Below are 19,761 nucleotides of genomic sequence, written 5' to 3' on the forward strand. Positions count from 1 at the left end.
AGGGTCAGTTCCAGCTTGATTTGATCTATAACCCACTGATTTGTTTTTTGGGCCGTCCACGGTATCCGTAACACTCCTCCAACACCACATTTCAAAGGAATCTACTTTCTTCCTATCAGCTTTCTTCATTGTCCAGCTTTCACACCCATACATATTAATATGATGGCAATACAAGGGAGAATTAGCGGATCTTTTCTGATATCTGTGTGTGGTGGGGGGAAAAGTGCTGTCAAGCTGCAGCTGAGTTACAGAACTTCCTGTAGGAGGATGTTCAAGATGAAGAGTTGGACAGAGGTGGTTTGCCATCATCTGGCTCTGTGTAGCAACTCTGGTCCTACCCAAGTACTGACAAGGGCTGACCCTTGCACCATCCAGGTCAGGGTGGTGATGGCTTTTTGGCGACTGCTTAAGCCCCCTTTTGGAAGAGGAGGAGGGTTATAATTTGAGTAAGGGTGGTGGGTGGCTGTTTGCTCTCTTGGAGTGCCTCTATGTTAAAGGTAAAGGTTCCCTGTGCAAGCATTGGGTCATTCCTGACCCATGGGGTGACATCACATCCCAACGTTTCCTAGGCAGTGTTTACAGGGTGGTTTGCCAGTGCCTCCCCCAGTCATCTTCCCTTTACCCCCAGCAAGCTGGGTACTCATTTTACTGACCTCGGAAGGATGGAAGGCTGAGTCAACCTTGAGCCGGCTACATGAAACCAACTTCCGTCGGGATCGAACTCAGGTTGTGAGCAGAACTTGGACTGCAGTACTGCAGCTTACCACTCTGTGCCACGGGACTTCGTGCCTCTGTTAGCAGCTATGTAAAAGAATGCTTGGGAAGCCACCTTGCCTTTTAAAAAAAGACAAGTGTAGAAGTTGGCTAATTCACCCCTGTGTCTGTACCCCAACATGGTGGCTCCTGAATTTTACCAGTGCACTACTAAATTTAAGTCCGTGGTTTTTAAGGTGGGGCCAGGTAGACCAGGTGAATTCTTCCTGAAAGGCTGCTGCTCATTTCCCCAGGAAAAAGCAGGGGGTGGAGGCCCCTAACCTTTTTGAGTCTTTGGGCACCTTTGAAATTGACACAGGGCAGTGGGTGCGACTCCAAAATAGCTGTCACAAGACATGAAGCCTGGCCTCACAGAGGATGCCCAAGTTTGGGGAGAAGAGGGGCAATTTAAAAAAAGATTGGGCTGAAGAGAATTAAACTAAACCTGGTGGCAGTGGCTGCAAGGGGGTTATTTTAAGCTAACCGGCCACCTGATCTCCAGTGGCCAATCAGAAGCAATGCTGGGCAAGTCCCACACCTGGCCCCACCCACTTTCTGAAAACACTTGACAGGCACCATGTTGGGAATGCCTGTTCTTGACACTACAAACTCCAAAGGGGAAGGGCTCTTATACTTGTAAGGAATGAAGTATGTCTCATTGTCAATCGCCTAAACTTAAGAGCCATAGAAATGTTGGTATGAGGAGTTCCTGGAAAATACTGAAAATTTTATTCCCCCCCTCTCCCCCCCAAAAAAATATGGTGGAACAGCGAGAGCTGGAAATTCCTAGGAGCCCCTCCTCTGAGGAATAGACTTTGTGCCTGGCTAGGGAAGTAGTTGGGTGCTTTCTTCCAATTCCAAAATATGTGCTTCTATGGTACTACTTCTTAGAGGAAGGTGCTGCAGGGGTTTGTACTAACACAGGGAGCTGAAGAACCTACAGAAAGAATTCCTAGAGTGAGCAATACAGTCTTCTGCTTGAACATGCCTGCTCTCTTTTGGCAGAGCCACCCCCATGCCTACCCTGGATAATGCAGAGAAAATGACCTACCCTCTAAAAAATAGTACTCTGCACACGAAACAAAGATGGAGCAGTTGCTCTTGTAGAACCCCAAATGTATTACAACTTCTAGCCTCTCACAGAATGAAGACCTAACCAAGCCCTTCTCCCACTTAAATATGTATAGCAGAAGGCCAAACAGTATGATACTAAACCAAAGGATGGGCTGGCCCAATAACATTGCATAGCCTGTTATTAAAGAGTTTTAACACCGTCCGATTCATCGGGAGTCTTTTCTCCGAAGTTACTGACAGACTTCGCTAAACGAAGATTTTCCATGCAGAGGCTATTTCAGAGAATGCCTGTTTGCACAGAGACAGAAATAAAGGACGTTGTTCAAGCCAAACGCTGAACAGAACACAAGAACTCTCGCCAGCTTGACTTCTTATTTTATTGGTTTTTTTTTTAACTTTTTTTTTTTGGTTTTATTTATTAAACAAACCAGCTTGACCACCTTTTTAAAAACGCAATGCTTCCTATTTCAAACTCGGGGGGGGGCAAATGGAGAGGGAGTGGAGGGCAGGCTCCCTAAGCCTAGCCTCCCCCCACCCCGACTGAAGGAGGAAGAGGCGAGACCCCCGCATGTTCATATTTATATATATATATATACACTCCACACCTCGGAGCTCCTCCCCTCAGATCCAAGGGCAATGCGGCCCCCGCCAGGAAAAAAAAACAACTCAGGTGAAACCAAAGGATAATAAGCAAAAATACATTCAGCTGGGAGCCTCCCAAAATCCTGATCCTTGCCCCCCCCAATTCCACTCTGAGCCCCCCGCTAAGTGTCTAACACCCCTAACCAGGGGGGGGCGAGATTCCAGTGTCACCCCTCACATCGACAGGAAGGGAGTTAAGATGCCCTGTATGTTCAGGATACACCAAGAAGAGAAAAGGAACCATAGCCCCCCGCAAACAGCCCTCCCCCCACTCTGAAGGGAGGGCCTAACAGAACCAAAGGAGAGGGGGGGTCAGCATCCTGGGCTAGTGGTGGTTGGAGAACCCGGGGTCTTGCTTGTCGGTGTGGGGGCGGATGTCGGGCTCCAGGCGGCGGGGCGGGGGTCCGTCGCGGGGCTGAGGTGCTCGTTCCCAGGCACGAGGGGTCCAGCGAAGGACGTCAGACTGTGGAACAAGCGGGGGGGGGGGAAGGGGAGGTCATAGAGGAAAAAGTCGTGTTCCGGACTTCAAGCCTTCCCTCTCCCAGGCCCACCCGACAGCTAAGTTTTAGGAGTGCTCTCCATCCTCTCACCTGCTGGTAGACCTCGAAGCGCTGGGCCCGGAAAATGCCGCCGTAGCCAGACCCAGGGGGTTTCAGCCTGGCGTTAAAGCCTCCAGCAAAAGGCCTGTGGGCGAGAAAAGTCTTAGCCAAGAGCAAGGGGGCCTGTAACCCACTGAGTGATCCAGCATGGTTTAGTGGTTACAGTGCTTGACTACGATCTGGAAGGCCCAGGTTTGAATCTCCTCTCTGCCACAGATGATTGCTGGGTACCCTTGGGCCAGCTGCACACACTCAGACTAACCAACCACACAGGATTGGAGGGGCCACGGCTCAGTGGTAGAGCATCTGTTTGGCATGCAGAGGGTCCCAGGTTCAATCCCCCGCATCTCCAGTTAAAGGGAGTAGGCAAGTAGGTGAGACCCTGGAGAGCCGCTGCTGGTCTGAGTAGACAATACTTAGAATCATAGAGTTGGAAGGGACCACCAGGGTCACCTAATCCACAATGCAAGAAATTCACAGCTACCTCCCCCCCCACACCCCCAGTGACCCCTGCTCCATGCCCAGTAAATATCCCAAATGCCCTCCCTCTCATGATCTGCCTAAGGTCATAGATTCAGCATTGCTGACAGATGGCCATCTAGCCTCTGCTTAAAACCCTCCTGGGAAGGAGAGCCCACCACCTCCGGAGGAAAACTTTTCCACTGAGGAACTGCTCTGTTGGAAAATTCCTCCTATATTCTAGATCAGTGGTTCCCAACCTTTTTTTGACCAGGGACCACTAGGACTTTTTTGCTCGGTGCAGGGACCCCAAGGTTCAAAATAAAAACTCAGAGAATTTGAAAATAAACTTTAATCATAAGTGTTATTAAACTTAGAATAATATTTGAATTTTTTTTTATAATAGAGAACTTTTAATTGAAAATATTAATTTATCATGGGTTTATAACTTTGTTTCACGGACCTTAATTTAGTTCTCACGGACCCTGGGGGTCCACGGACCCCTGGTTGGGAACCAGTGTTCTAGATGGAGGGACTTTGATGGACCGAGGGTCTGATTCAGTATAAGGCAGCTTTATGTGTGTGATTGTTGTGAGGATAAAACGGAGGACAGAATGGGTCTCCATTGGGGAGAAAGGTGTGGGGCATAACTGAAGTTTTTTTTAAAAAAAGTCAAAGGAGTCATTTGCTGGTTCCACTCACCTGCCCCCAGAGGGGGGCCGAGCCCCCGGAGACCCCAGGCCATTGAGTTTCCGGTAGTCTTGCAGCGGCTTCATTTCCAGGGTGTGAAGCTGAGGGGGAAAGCGGCACGTCAGAAGCAGAGGACGCAAGACCCTTCTCCCCCGCCCCTCCCCGGCTTCCCGCGCTCTCTGGTACCTCGCCCCGGCCCACTGCGCCGTGAGGAAAGGCCCGCACGGCTGGAGAGACGAGGCGCCCGGCCAGTTGTCCTGGCGGCCGCAGGGCCTGAGGGCCCACAGGCACCAAGGGCATGGGGGGAGGTGGCGGCGCGGAGGCAGCAGGTGGCGCTTGCTGCAGGGAGCCAAAGTTCATCACGGGGGGTAGCTGGGGAGGCTCCACCACCGGCAGCAGCACCTGGGGAAGGAGAGAGACTCGGTTAAGGGCAAGGGGGGAGGCCTGGAAAAGGGCTCCCCTCTTGGCACACAAGACGGGTGATCGGCTCACCTGCTGGGTGGGAGCGGTGGCGGTCAGGAAATTGCTCTGGCTGCCTTGCCCCAGGGGGGCTGGGTAGAATTCGGAGGGAGAGGCAAGCTCCTGGCGCACCTGTCCAAAGCACAAGCCATGAGGGGGTCACAGCGGGCTGGACGGGGGAGGGGGGGTGCTCAGAGGAGGGGGGCTTGTGCTGGACCAAGATGGCGTCACAACCTTTGACAGGCCCTCCCCGGCATGCTGTGTCAGCCCCCCCCACTGAAACCCTCAACAGCCGATTCAAACGGCGCTGGCAGTTTCTGCACACAGGTGTGCCCCTGTGAGTTTTGCCTTAAGCCACACAATGGATGCCCTCCGAACGGGCGTTGGGAGGCCGTGGGAAACGAAATTTCCTTGATGACGGATTTAAGAAAAAAGCTGCTCTGAATGATTTCCTGCCCTAGAGGACTAAACGTGGGGAGGCAAGGGGGACAAGCACAACCTGAGCCTTATATTTCTACAAACAGGCAAGGCTGGAGGGGGGGAGGGAGGAGAGCTCCCTCCCTATCTGCATAGACCTGCCTTGCAGAAAGGGAAGAAAAATTTGCTTCTGAAGACAACTGGAAGGATGTGGCTAACAGTGACCACATGGGCACAACCCCCAAAATTTGAGTTTTCACTTTCAGTGAAAGATGCTATCCTACTCTTCCTCCAAAGGGTTCATAGCTGTACGTTTGTTTGTTTATTTATTTTGTGATTTATAACCTGCCCTTCCCGATCGAAGCCGGCTCAAAGTGGATAACATCATATAAAAGCATTACTACACCAACATAAAAATCTAAATGTAAAATAATAAAATCCCAATTAAAACTTAAAGCACAAAATCACAAAATTTCAAATGGCGCCTAACCACTCGTATTGCTGGATATTTGCAGCAGGTTACCCCTCTGTTGACACTGATAATATAACAGGAAGGAGGGGTAATAGGGAGGGCAGCAGATGATATTTGCGGCTGTCCTCAGCCATAGGCCTGGCAGAATAGCTCTGTCTTGCAGGCCCTGCGGAACTCTTTAAGGTCCAGCAGGGCCATGATGTCAGCAGACAGAGCATTCCACCAGGATGGTGCCAGAGCCGAAAAGGCCCTGGCTCTCGTCGAGGACAGCCGCACACTCTTAGGGCCAGGGACCACCAGTAAGTTGTTGTCAGACGACGGTAAAGATCTTGGGGGGGGGGGTATACCAGGAGAGGCGGTCCCAAAGATATGAGGGTCCCAGGCTGTGTAAGGTTTTACAGGTCAAAACCAGCACCTTGAACAAGCCATCCAGAACAACAATAGAGCAATAAGATAAGGGTGTTGAACTCCATTGTTACAAGGGCCGGAAATGACATAAATATCCCTTGGTGAGGCCTGGCCGTGCCTCGCCAGCCCAGATCAAGAGTGGGGGTGGGGGTGGGTGACTGGCTCGGCTGGCCAGATAAGAGCTCTCAAGGGGCTGGATCCGTCCCACGGGCCTTGTTGGACACTCCTGCAGTAAGACGTGTCTGGAGCTGAACTGCCTGCACAGGTAAAACTCAGCAATTCTCAACTGCGTAATGTGTTATGTTTTTATCTGAAGAAATTTGCTCGATTGTCTTGTTAATGGAAAGATGACCTAGTAATCTTAAAAAAACATCAACAGTCCAACATCGCCCGGTGAGCTTCTTGTCTGAGCGGAGATCCAAGCCCAGATCTTCCCAAAACTGAATGCTGTACCTGCAACTCCACGCCAGTGTTCAAACGGGAAGGAGGACTCAAACCCCAGGCTATGGTGCTGAGTGCCAAGCACTGGCCAGGTTGTAGCTTTGCAAAATCCTACCCACCCCATCCCAACTCCCTCCCCTCCCCATCTCCCAACTTTGCCCCTCCCCGAATCCTGACTTCAGTGGATGCTGACCCTTGGAGCACAGCAGTCCGGCCTTAAAAGAAAAACCAAATAAACTTATCCCACCCCGATGGCCATAGTACCTGAAGCAGGGCTTGCTCCGGAGCCAGCTGGCTGCCGCAGAAGGCTGAGCTGTATATGAAAGAGGGTGGAGGGGCCTGGTACAACAGGCCCGTAGCCGGCAGCTTGGGCAGCTCGGCGGCCTGCAGGGCCGAGATCTCCACGTACTGGCCCTTCAGGGCCATCCCGGAAAGTAAGGCAGAACTGGGCAGCACAGCGCCCGCTGCTGTGTGAGCCGGAGAGGTGGGAGCTGGGCTGGGCTGCAGGTAGAGATGCTGGGACCTAGTGGAAGAAGAAGAGGAGTTGGTTTTTATATGCTGACTTTCTCTACCACTTAAGGAACAATCAAACCGGCTGACAATCACCTTCCCTTCCCCACAACAGACACCTTGTGAGGTAGGTGGGGCTGAGAGAGCTGTGACTAGCCCCAGGTCACCCAGCTGGCGTCATGTGGAGGAGTGGGGAAACAAACCCGGTTCACCGGATTAGTGTCCGCTGCTCATGTGGAGGAGCGGGGAATCAGACCCAGTTCTCCAGATCAGAATGCAATGCTCCAAACCACCGCTCCTAACCACTACACCACGCTGACCTAGAGAAAGACAACCCAAGAATTCAGCGGGAAGAGCAAAAAGCCCCTCCCTCCAGACAGCATCCTGGGTAAGGCAGCAGTCATTTCAACAAAGACGCCCTCCAGGGGGGCCAACCTTCTCCACGCATCCCCACCCCTCTTCTCCCACGAGCCAGAGGCAACCAAGCCGAGCGCAGAGTGGCCCCTCCTCCCAGCCCCCTGTAGAGCCCCTGGCAGGCAAAGCTCCCCCTCCCGGCCCCGTACCTGTAAGTGTGCAGAGAAGGGGTGTTTGGGCGGAAGCTGCTTCCGCCTCCGGCACCATGGAGTTGCGACTCAAGCTGGGTGGTGGGGACCTGCAGAGGGGAGAACACGGAGACCTGAGCCTCGGGAGACCTGAGCCTCGGGGCCCCCAACCCCCTCTTTTCTCACCCCATACTAGCCCGACTCACTCCTCCATCAGCCCCTCTGCGTCCTCCGCAGCTGCTACAGAGCCCCCACCCCCCGCCCCCCAAGCATCTCTTCTTTTCACAACTCAAGAAATAAGTTTATTGTCTCCTCTTCAGAAGGGCTGAGCGGTTTCGGCGGGACAAGTTATTGGCCGGTACGGCAAGGGACAGCAGAAACCTGCTTTAAACAGTTACAAAGTTCACACGCCTGCAGCTTTGCTGAACTGGCAGGGTGTTCCCATCAAAGAGACAGTAAGAAAGAATGATTTATTTTCGCGCGCCACCTTAAACCCAAGAGTCCCGACCTACTGAAATAGGGCTAAGCCTGTCTCCTGGGACATCTCCCTCAAAATCCCCTTGGAAGTCCCTAACCTACTATTTCCCTCAGGTAACACAGGATACCTCATCCCTTCTTGCCTCTCTAGAGGCTACGTAAGTAAGCTATAAATGTCAGAGACCTTTTTTCTTCACTGGACCAAGCCTAACCGCCTAACACGATCCTCTGGGTGGTCTTCCCTGTTTCTCTGCTGCTTCCCTGAGCCCTGCCTGAGGCAAGGACACTTTCCCTCTACTTCGCTCTTCTCCCCACCCAGCAGTTCTGAAGCCGCTTGACCGATCTGCCAGTAGGTGGAGATTTGGCTGGGATGCCTGGAGGGCCGAACCTTCTTTCTTTCCCCCTGTTCTTAGACCAAGGTTTTGAGCAATAAAGCTGTAAAACTTAACCAAGGCCCATCTCTAAGAACACCTCCCTTCGTCTCTTCTCTGCAGCCTCCCAAAAATGAGCAACAAAATAGGTACAGGTGAGGGTCAGAGTCCTCTGAGAGGAATGGAACCTTTTGCTCCGAAGTTGCCCGAGAAGATGAGGACCCTTTGTTTAATTCAGTTCAATAACCTTTAATAGGCATAGTACAAAAGACAGCTCATACAGATTCTCACGATCGGACCCTTTGTTAAAACGTGGTGTAATCCATTTTAGCCTAAGTTGGTACACGTAAGGACAGTGCAAAAGGATAGGTACCAAGGCGTCCACTGACTGAATGTACCAAGGAGTCCACTGTAATGTACCAAGGAATGTACCAAGGAGTCCACTGACTTATAACTGAAGAGGGCAGGGACATAGTCGGTCTGAAAAAGGGATCTTTGGCATACGGCCCAGCAAAACCTTCGCTCCCCCCACAAAAAAAGCTCTTCTCCAGGCCCTGTCCCCATCGCTCTGCCAAGGCGGGTACCTGGTTCCCATAAAACAGCTCCGGGTACAGTCGCTGGCCCTGGCCCCTCTCACCTGCGGAGAGAAGCAGACGGTCAGGTCCCCGCCTGGCTGGAAGCCACGGCAGGAGGCCCCTCTCTGTCCCACCCCCCTCATACCTGAGAAGACAGAGGTGTCTGCTGGCAGTCCGTGGAGACAGGAGGCAGCCACCGGAGCCACAGGGAAAGGCTTGGGCTCACAGGAGCGACCGGGAGGTGCCTCAGGGGATGCCCTGTGGCTGGGGGGTGCCGGGGGGAGCAGCTCCCACTCCCTGGGGGCCGAAGTCAGCTGTGAAGGAAGGAAGGACAGAAGGCGTGAGGCAACGTAAAGGAAGAGGGGCCGTCGAACTCTTGGCTCTCCACATACTTGTTACACTAACCAAAGTCATAAGAGCCAGGGTGGCAGAAAAGGCAGAAGAAGAGTTGGTTTTTATATGCCGACTTTCTCTACCACGTAAAAAAACAATCAAACTGCTGACAATCACCTTCCCCTCCCCACAACAGACACCCGGTGATGTAGGTGGGGCTGAGAGCTCTTAACAGAACTGTGACTAGCCCAAGATCACCCAGCTGGCTTCATGTGGAGGAGTGGGAAAACCAACCCGGTTCCCCAGATTAGCGTCCGCCGCTCATGTGGAGGCGTGGGGAATCAAACCCGGTTCTCTATATCAGAGTCCACAACTCCAAACCACTGCTCTTAACCACTACACCACAGGGGACCTTCCCCGGCCATGAAGCACACCCTGTGTCTCCATCTCACAGCCTGCCTACCTCACAGGGTGGTTGTGAGGATAAACTGGTGGGGGAGGAGACAAATTCTACCAAGCTCCTTGGATACGAGGATAAAAACTTGCTATGTTTACTTCTTGGAGCTGCCTGTCCTGCTTTAGAGACTCCTTCTGGGCAAAAAAACAAACACAAAACCCAACAGACTAGGCTGTTAGACAACGGAAGAAGGAACTTTTGAGGAAAAAGCCACGACTGCTTCCATTTTTCTCTAGTTCCACAGACACACCATTTAGTTTCGCTTGACTGCTTCTGGAGCTCAATCTAAGAAATGGCAGGGAACTCCCCCCAGCAGACGCAGCCTCTGCCCCCTCTTCCCTGGGGTATGGGCGTAACACATGGGGCTGCCCACTCCTAGGCCAGGGAACTGCCACCTCTTCCAGCCCCCCAAGCTGCAGGCCAGACTGACAGGGAGTTCTTGCCCCCTGCTTCGCCACTTACCCCCTCGGCAAGTGCCTGGTGAAACTCTTCTTTGTCTGGTTTCGATCCTTCGCTCACCATGAAGCGGAGCTCTGCGTCCTGTAGGGGCGAAAAGCCGGAGTGGGGACTCGAGCCCAGGGACCTTTGGCTGGGCCCTGAGCCTTGTGGCAGCGCTGAGCCCTCTTCCCTATTCTTCCCCCCCCCAGGGGTGCCTAGCTTTCCCACGTACCTTATCGCTGGCTCCAAACTGGATGGGTGGGCCAGCCCTGGAGGGCTCCGGCTGGGGGCTTGGCTCGGCCTTAGCCGCGCCCACCCCCTCAGTGCTTTCTTTGGCCTTCTCGGCTCGCTGGGAACGCTCTGTGCCGATGGCGCTGGGGGGCGGGTGATCGCGGGGCGGCTCGGGGGAACTGCTCACCTGTGGTGGGAGGCACAGGGAAATCCATGAACACTTCTAGACAGGCCACTGACACCCCCTCACCTGGGGGACGCTTCACAAGACCAAAGAAGGAGCTGTCAGAATTGCTGCTAAGCTTTCGCTGAGCGCCAACTGACCACTCGGCATCGGCTCTGCTGTTTTTCCTTATCAGCCTTTCATAGTTCACAAACTCTCTAAGAGCAAGAGTCCAGTCGCGCCTTAATGTGAGAGATCCCCCTCTCTGAGTTTGCTTCTCCAAATCAGTTGCTCAGACGTTGATACAGAAACAATAGATTTATTGAAGCCTTCAGGAGATGAGACAGGCACAGGTAGAAAGTTGCAAGTGAGGGGCTATGCGGGTTTACAGAATATATTGACTCCAGGGCACTGGGGCACTGGGGTTCACACTTATTGTTATGGGAAGTTACAAGCTTGGCATAATACAAAACATCAGACGGATCCCAGGAAGTCTGGTGCGGCTATCACACTTCCAAGGCCGCACCGGCCAGAGGGAGTACTGGCAGGAAGAACAGCGGGGGGGAAGATACATGGGCCATCAGGCCTGGCGCCTGAGACCAGAAGGTGTGAACTGCTTTTACGAGTTCACTGATAACACCGCAGGTGATGGAAAGCAGAGACACAAAGACAGAGACCCTCACATTCTGCCCCCCTTAAGGCCCCCCTCCGAGAGGACGAGGCTTATCGGGATAAGCGAGGTGGAATTCTCGGACCAAGCGAGGAGCTGCCATGTGGGGTGCGGCCACCCATTCGTCATGAGCGGAGCCAAGGTTTTTCCAGCGAACAAAGTAAAACAGTTTCCCTTTCTTCCATTTGGAATCTAAAACCTTGGATATTTCCAAATGGGTATCCCCTCCTACTACGGTAGGAATCTCATGAGCGGGAGGGGGGTGGAACTGGGGAGCTGCTACATAAGGTTTGAGGAGGCTTATATGGAAGACTGGATGAACTCCCTTGAGAGTCTTAGGGAGACTCAGTTCCACGGTAACCTCGTTGATTACTCTGGTAATGGGGAAAGGTCCTACATAACGGTCGCTCAGTTTTTTGCAGGGGCGAAGAGAGCGAAGGTTTTTGGTGGACAGATAGACTTGCTCCCCCACCTTGAGTTCCCATCCCGGAGACCGGTGTTTGTCTGCTTGTTCCTTGTACTTGCTTTTTGCCCTTTCCAGATTTTTAAGCAACCATGGCCAGGTGGATTTAACCACCTGAATCCACTCCTGAAGATCAGGGGTAGACTGGAGCTCTGGCGAGACGGGGGCAGAACCGAAAGGGCCAAAATCCGTCCCGTATATAACTTGGAAGGGACTAAAGCCGGTAGAGGAATGAGGCGCATTGTTGTACGCATATTCGGCAAATGGCAGCAGGTCGACCCAGTCGTCCTGGTGGAAATTTACATAGCAACGCAAATAACATTCTACTACCGCATTTACACGTTCCGTTTGACCATCCGTTTGGGGGTGATAGGCGGACGAAAGGCCCTGTTCCTCCACTCCCATTAACTTTAGGAAAGCCCGCCAGAATTTGGCAACAAACTGGACCCCCCGGTCGGAGAGGACCTTCCTCGGGATCGAGTGTAGCCTGAGGACGTGCGTGATGAACAGTTTAGCTAAGCCCTGGGCTGAAGGAAGACCTGCACATGGAACGAAATGAACCTGTTTGGAAAAGAGGTCTGTGATAACCCAGAGAACCGTTTTCCCCCGACTTGGAGGTAGGTCGGTGATAAAATCCATGGCGATGACTTCCCAGGGACGGGAGGGGTTCTCAAGCGGTTTGAGAAGCCCCGGGGGTTTTCCCATCCGTTTCTTGGCTGTGGCGCAGGTGGGGCAGCTGCGCACATACAACTCTACATCAGATCTCATACCGGGCCACCAGAATTGCCTTCGAACCAGGTGAAGCGTTTTTATGAAACCAAAATGACCCGCTAGCCTGGCCCCATGTACAAGTCCCAATACTTCTTTGCGAAGGGAAGATGGGACATATAGTTTCCCCCCCTGCACCCACCAAGTGTTGGTTCGTTCCAAGCCAGTGGGGAGGAGATGGTGCTCCTCCTCCTGTAAGGAGGCGTCCCGGAGTCGCTGTTGGAATGCTTCCGGGATACCTTTGAGTGTAGGGGGGGTCTCCGGTTGGCGGGCTTGAGATCGGGTGGTGACGGCCAAGCCAGGGACTTCCCCTCGCTGTTCGGGAGTGAACAGGGAGTCGACGGGGCGATCGAAATCGTTGCGATACTGGGGAAGTCGTGACAAAGCATCAGCTAGGGCATTTTCTTTGCCAGGGACATGTTTGAGGGTGAACCGGAATTTTGCAAAGAATTGGGCCCACCGAATCTGTTTGGCATTGAGTTTTCTAGCTCCCTTGAGAGCCTCAAGATTCTTGTGATCTGTGCACACTTCGAACGGCAGCTCGGCCCCCTCCAAGAAGTGTCTCCATATGGTAAGGGCATGTTTGACCGCTGCTGCCTCCTTCTCCCAAATGGCCCAGTTGATTTCGGACTGGGAAAACTTCTTGGAGAAGTAGGCGCATGGCCTCAACCGTCCCCCCTCATCCCTCTGCAATAAGGCCCCGCCCATGGCTACATCCGAGGCATCCACCTGCACCACGAAGGGCTTGGTGCAATCCGGGTGAGCTAAAACGGGTTCGGATGAAAAAAGTAGCTTTAAACGTTCAAAAGCTTGCTGGCATTGGGGAGACCATTGCAGACGGGCTGAGGGGAGTGCGGCGCTAGCCCCCCTGTCCTTGGTACGCAACAGGGCAGTGAGGGGAAGCGCAACTTGGGCAAAGTTGGGAATGAAATTCCGGTAAAAGTTGGCAAACCCCAAAAACTGTTGAAGTTGGCGGCGGGTAGTGGGGGTTTCCCAGTCCCGCACCGCCTGGACCTTGGCGGGGTCCATTTCCAACCCTTGGTGGGAAATCACATACCCCAGAAATGTAATAGAAGGTTGGTGGAATTCACACTTGGACACCTTAGCATACAGTTTGTGCTCCCGCAGCCGCTGGAGCACTTCTCGCACTAGGCGCACATGTTCTTCCATGGTCTCAGAGTAAATAAGAATGTCATCGAGAAATACCACCACCCCCCGAAACAGTAAATCATGCAAAACTTCATTAATTAATTGCATAAAGACACTCGGAGCCCCCGAAAGTCCGAACGGCATGACCAGGTACTCAAACATCCCAAAACAACTGGAAAAGGCCGTTTTGGGTTCGTCTCCTTCTTTGATGCGAATGCGGTGGTAGGCTTCTACCAAGTCCAGTTTGGTGAAGATTCGGCCCTCCTTTAATTGTGCTAGAAGGTCAGGAATAAGAGGGAGGGGGTAAGCATTAGACTGGGTGACTGCGTTCAGTCTGCGAAAGTCAATACACAGTCTTAAATCTCCCGTCTTTTTCTTTACAAAGAAAGCTGGGGCTGAATAAGGAGCCTTGGAGGGGCGTATGAAACCCCTCGCCAGATTGACATCCAGATAGTCTCGCAATACAGTCTTTTCACTAGGGCTCATGGGGTAAACCTTTCCCTTGGACAGTTTGCCTTCCCCTACAATCTCGATGGCACAGTCCGTTTCTCTGTGGGGAGGCAGTTCGTCGCACTCTCTAACATCGAAAACATCAGTAAACTGCGAGTACTCAGAGGGTAATTGAGGAGAGACTGGGGCGGGGGACCCTACCAGTGCGGCGGCTGGAGTTCTGAGTACCCGTTCCTTGTCATGCAACCCACAGGGGTTTTCGGGGAAGGAAAGCACCCGTTTAACCCAATCAATGGAGGGATTGTGTCCCCTTAACCAGTTCATCCCCAACACCACAGGGGTTACAATAGGGGCGATGGTGAAATACAACCGTTCCCAATGTTCCCCCACGGACATAATCACGGCTGCAGTTCTGTGGGTCACAGGGCCCCGTTTAAAGTCACTCCCGTCCATTTGGGAAAAACGGAGGGGCCCCGGAAGCCGTTTGCGCCGGACACCCAACTTCTTGGCAGTTTCCTCATTTATCATGGTGCGGGCACACCCCGAGTCGACCAACGCGGGGACCTCTAACGGGGGACCCCCTTTGGGTAGGGACAGATGAACACGCACAAATACATTGTCCTCTTGGGCGCTTACCATCGGTGGAGCTCCTTGCACAACGATAGGGACGGTCTGCTGCGGAGCCCCCTCTACAGCAGACCGACGGCGTTTTTTGCCGGCTGTTCCCACTCTTCCTCCTCGCTGGAAGAGGGGGACGGGGTGGTGGCTTCCGGGGAGCCGTCCGAATCAAAGACGGTATTTGTAATCCGGGACCCCGATGGGACCGTAGAGTAGGATGCCCCATCCTGGGGGCGCGCGTGGAGAGCGGAGGGTGCGCCGGAGCGCCGGCTCAGTGGTCCACTTCTGCGGCGAGGCTGGCTGTCGGCGGCCGGTTTCGTCGGCTCGGCCTGGGTTTGGCGGGGGGGGGTCGGACGGCCGGAGCGAGAGGGGCATTGCGATGCAAAGTGACCCTTTCCCCCGCAGATCAGGCAGACGCCGGCCTCGAACCGCTTGCGGCGTTCCGCGGCCGAGAGACCCCCGCCACCCCCTTGCCGGAGTTCCCGGCCACGGTCACCTCGGGGCCTGGGGTCTCGCCCGAGCCGTTGCTTGGACAAGTTCAGGAGTTGTTTGCGATTCTCGATGTCAGCAGCATGGCGAACCCAACCTTCCACATCCGGGGGGTTCCCTTGCATGAAAGCCCAATGTTGGAGGTCTGGGTTGAGACCCTCCCTGAAACATTGTACCAAGGTAGCTTCACTCCAGTCCAGAATTCGGCTGGCCAGTGACTGGAACTCACTTGCATACTGCGCCACCGACTTAGTCCCTTGGCGCAGTTGCATCAGGGAGGCTTTAGCCCGCTCACCCAGAGTCGGGTCCTCAAAACGGTTTCGGAGCGCTACCATGAACTCGTCCAGGGTTCGCAGCACCGGCGAGCGGAGTTCATACTGCAACACCATCCAGGCAGCCGCCTCCCCTTGCAGTAAGGAAGCCACGTACTGCACCCGGGACTCCTCAGAAACGAAGGTTCGGCCTTGTTCCCGCATAAAAATGTCTACTTGGACCATAAAAAAGGTCAACTGGTCTCCCGACCCGTCATACGTGACTTTCAGGTCCCGACGGGCCGGGGGGGCAGGGGTTGCGGGCGGAACTACCGGCGCCCCGTCTGGGGGAGCACCGGCTGGAGGTTGCAACTTCAGCGCATCTAGGGCCGTGGCCATCTCACCCATTACGCGTTGCATGGTCTCCATCTGCTCCTGCATAGCCCGGCGGTCTTCCTGCCACTGCTTTCGTTCTTCCTCCATGAGGGCCTCTTTGCGGGCCGGGTCCCCTTCGAGTCCCGTGCTGGGGAAGGCCAACCGGCGATCCTTCGCCGCAGTCCGCGAGAGCGACCAGCCCTTGGGGGAGTCCAGCCAATAAGTAAGCCCCCGGGGACGTTCGTCCCGATCTTGGTCGGGGGCGCGACCCTTCGGTTTCTTTGGCTTGGCTCCCTCCTCCTTCGGGTCCGGCTTCTCCGGCTCGTCCGGTTCCTTGGGGGCATCGGGGTTAGGGGTGGTGTCCTCGTCGGCTGACATTCTGTCCAAAGCGGTACAGCTGCAGTCCGGGAGGCAAGGACTTGCAACTTAATGTGAGAGATCCCCCTCTCTGAGTTTGCTTCTCCAAATCAGTTGCTCAGACGTTGATACAGAAACAATAGATTTATTGAAGCCTTCAGGAGATGAGACAGGCACAGGTAGAAAGTTGCAAGTGAGGGGCTATGCGGGTTTACAGAATATATTGACTCCAGGGCACTGGGGCACTGGGGTTCACACTTATTGTTATGGGAAGTTACAAGCTTGGCATAATACAAAACATCAGACGGATCCCAGGAAGTCTGGTGCGGCTATCACACTTCCAAGGCCGCACCGGCCAGAGGGAGTACTGGCAGGAAGAACAGCGGGGGGGAAGATACATGGGCCATCAGGCCTGGCGCCTGAGACCAGAAGGTGTGAACTGCTTTTACGAGTTCACTGATAACACCGCAGGTGATGGAAAGCAGAGACACAAAGACAGAGACCCTCACACTTAAAGACTAACAAAATTTCTGGCAAGTTATGAGCTTTTGTAAGTCACAGCTCACTCCTTTAGACACTAAGAGTTGGTTTTTGTATGCCGACTTTCTCTACCACTTAAAGGAGAATCAAACCGGCTTACAATCACCTTCCCTTCCCCTCCCCACAACAGACATCCAGTGAGGTACAGCTCTTAATAGAGCTGTGACTAGCCCAAGGTCACCCAGCTGGCTTTGTGTGGAGGAGTGGGGAAACCAACCCAGTTTCCCAGATCAGTCACAAAAGTTCATACCCTGCCAGAAATTGTTAGTCTTAAAGGCGCTACTGGACGCTTGCTCTTTTCTACTGCTACGGACAGACTAACATGGTAAACTAAACCCATGGTAAACTCTCTAAGAGCAGCTGGAAAGCCACAGCATGGGACATCGGGCACAGAACCTGGCATCCTCAGATTTTCAGACAGGTGCCCCGGCTGCCTTTAGTCTACTCCTTATGTGTGGGATGTGTTGGCAATCCCTGGTTACTCTGAAGACAAGGGGTGTTGGGGAATGAGGATTCACCGTGCTTTAAAGGGGGGCCTTCACTGCCTCTTCCCCAGAAATTAACAGAACCTACTAAATAAAGGGGAAGGGCAGCCATGAAGGAGCTAGAAAAGATTCTGAAGTGTAAGGATGTGTCACTGGCGACCAAGATTAAGTAGGAAGAAAATTCCTTTGAAAGTGGTGTTGGAGGAGAGTGTTATGGATATCGTGGACTGCCAAAAAAACCAAATCAGTGGGTTATAGATCAAATCAAGCCGGAACTGACCCTAGAAGCTAAAATGACCAAACTGAGGCTATTGTCCCCTCATAATGTGACCAAAGTACAAGAGTCACTGGAAAAGACAATAATGCTAGGAAACATGGAAGGCAGCAGGAAAAGAGGATGACCCAACAGGAGATGGATTGGCTCTATAAAGGAAACTACGGCCCTCAATTTGCAAGACCTGAGCAAGGCTGTTAAAAATAGGATGTTTTGGGGTTCATAGGGTCGCCGTGAGTACATAAGAACATAAGAAAGGCCCTGCTGGATCAGACCAAGGCCCATCAAGTCCAGCAGGCTGTTCACACAGTGGCCAACCAGGTGCCTCTAGGAAGCCACTAACAAGACGAGTGCATCCTGCCTGTGTTCCACCGCACCCAAAATAATAGGCATGCTTCTCTGATAATAGAGAGAATAGGTATGCAGAACGACTAATATCCATTCTAACTAACAGCCATGAATACCCCTCTCCTCCATGAATATGTCCTCTCCCCTCTTAAAGCCCTCCAAGCTGGCAGCCATCACCACATCCTGGGGCAGGGAGTTCAACAATTTAACTATGCGTTGTGTGAAAAAACCCTTTTATCTGTTTTGAATCTCTCATCCTCCAGCTTTAGCAGATGACCCTGTGTTCTAGTATTATGGGAGAGGGAGAAAAACTTCTCCCTGTCCACTCCCTCCAAACCATGCATAATTTTATAGACCTCTATCATGTCTCCCCTCATCCGCCTTCTTTCCAAGCTAAACAGCCCTAAGCATCTTAACCGCTCCCCATAGGACAGTTGCTCTAGTCCCCTAATCATTTTGGTTGCTCTTTTTTGCACCTTCTCAAGCTCTGTAATATCCATTTTTAGGTGTGGTGACCAGAATTGTACACAGTATTCCAAGTGTGGTCTCACCATAGATTTGCACAAGGGTAGTATAATATCAGCAGTTTTATTCTCTATTCCTCGTCTAATTATAGCCAGCAAGTAGGAAGTGACTTGACGGCACTTCACACACGCAGACACTACATAAAGATGTGGTGATGTGGGCCAACGCAGACAGCCAGTTGAGGCTGTAGCTTTCTCTTCATAAGAGCCAAGACTGTGCACAGCCTTGAGCCCACCCCGATCCACGCCAAACATATGACAAGGGCGCTGAGCAAAAGAACCCCAGGAGGAAGAAGTAATCAAGTTCTCTCTTCTGCACTATAAAAGCATCAGAATTCCTTGGAGCTGCTGGTCAGAAAGGGGTTTGCTCCTCTGCTGCTGGAAGGGGTGCTTCCGAAGAGGGCTTCCAAGGCCCAGTGGAAGAGGGCAGGTCCAGCCCCTCTCCCATGTGTTTTGAGGTTCTCCACCCACCTCCGCCACCAAAAGAGTCTCACAGGGAGGGCGGAATCGATTGGAGCCTGGGCTTTGCTGGAGCCCAACTCGCCTTCCTTTCAAGCAGAGGCAGCCCCTCTCCTTCCCACACCCCTGAACCTTCCCAAGGAGTTACACACAAGGATACTGCCAAAAGGTATGCATGCATTTATTTAGGTTTTCAACTTATGTTGATGGGGACAGAGCAGGAGGCTGGGGTCTCTCTAACCGAAACGGGAGTGACGGGAGAAAAGGTCAGAGAAACCACGCGTCAGCCAGGAGAGGAAGGTCTCTGGATGCGGACAGCGTGATCAACTGTGCCAATGGAATGCTGTGTGTGATCTCAGAGCCAAGGAGGACAGAGGCACACAGCCCTTAGAAGGGTGCCCCCACTCCACCCTCTGCGAGGGCTATTTCAGCGCAACGAGATGGGTAATACCTAGATGATAGCCAAAGAGATGGTTGGAGCAGAGCCCTTAGGGGAGGGGCCATGGCTCAGTGGTAGAGCATCTGCTTGGCATACAGAAGGTCCCAGGTTCAATCCCCAGCATCTCCAGTTAAAAGGAACTAGGCAAGTAGGTGATGTGAAAGATCCCCGCCTGAGACCCTGGAGAGCCTCTGTTGGTCTGAGTAGACAATACTGACTTTGATGGACCGAGGGTCTGGTTCAGTGTAAGGCAGCTTCATGTATTCATAGGTCACTTCCTCAAGGAACCCAGAAAGTTTTCGCCTCTCTCCTGGAATAAGCTCTGTACCTGCTTATCCTTGAGCAGGCTGGACTCTCTGGCTGGCAGCCGCCTCCTCTCTTTCGGTTCCGCTCCCTCCGGCCCGACGGAGGCCACGATGTCATCGTGCTTGGCGACCGCTCCGCTGCGCTTGGCCCCGGCGTCCGGCGTGGCCTTCAGGCCCCCATCGGGAGAGCTGCGCTGGCTGCAGGTGGCCGAGGAGACCTGGGAGTCGCTGCTGAGATCTACGCCGCTGTCTGACAGGCTCATCTGGGCAAGGACAGAGGGGAGGT

At 53.2% G+C, this 19,761-nt stretch overlaps 1 protein-coding gene across 1 annotated transcript in view; it reads right to left on the reverse strand.

Moving 5' to 3' along the window:
- Window positions 1–2,763: 2,763 nt before the first annotated feature.
- Window positions 2,764–19,761, reverse strand: part of PRRC2A (proline rich coiled-coil 2A) — a 54,520-nt gene continuing 37,522 nt past the window's right edge. Inside the window, exons 23-34 of the mRNA XM_056844655.1 lie at window positions 19,499–19,738; window positions 10,350–10,535; window positions 10,142–10,219; window positions 9,035–9,203; window positions 8,899–8,951; window positions 7,488–7,576; window positions 6,679–6,937; window positions 4,710–4,808; window positions 4,404–4,619; window positions 4,230–4,318; window positions 3,060–3,153; window positions 2,764–2,932 (exon numbers count right to left, since the gene is read on the reverse strand). Of these exons, the coding sequence (XP_056700633.1) occupies window positions 2,795–2,932; window positions 3,060–3,153; window positions 4,230–4,318; window positions 4,404–4,619; window positions 4,710–4,808; window positions 6,679–6,937; window positions 7,488–7,576; window positions 8,899–8,951; window positions 9,035–9,203; window positions 10,142–10,219; window positions 10,350–10,535; window positions 19,499–19,738 (1,710 nt within the window). The 3' untranslated portion in view covers window positions 2,764–2,794. The remainder of the gene's footprint in view (window positions 2,933–3,059; window positions 3,154–4,229; window positions 4,319–4,403; window positions 4,620–4,709; window positions 4,809–6,678; window positions 6,938–7,487; window positions 7,577–8,898; window positions 8,952–9,034; window positions 9,204–10,141; window positions 10,220–10,349; window positions 10,536–19,498; window positions 19,739–19,761) is intronic.

Source organism: Euleptes europaea, chromosome 1, assembly GCF_029931775.1.
Source record: "Euleptes europaea isolate rEulEur1 chromosome 1, rEulEur1.hap1, whole genome shotgun sequence".
Taxonomy (NCBI): domain Eukaryota; kingdom Metazoa; phylum Chordata; class Lepidosauria; order Squamata; family Sphaerodactylidae; genus Euleptes; species Euleptes europaea.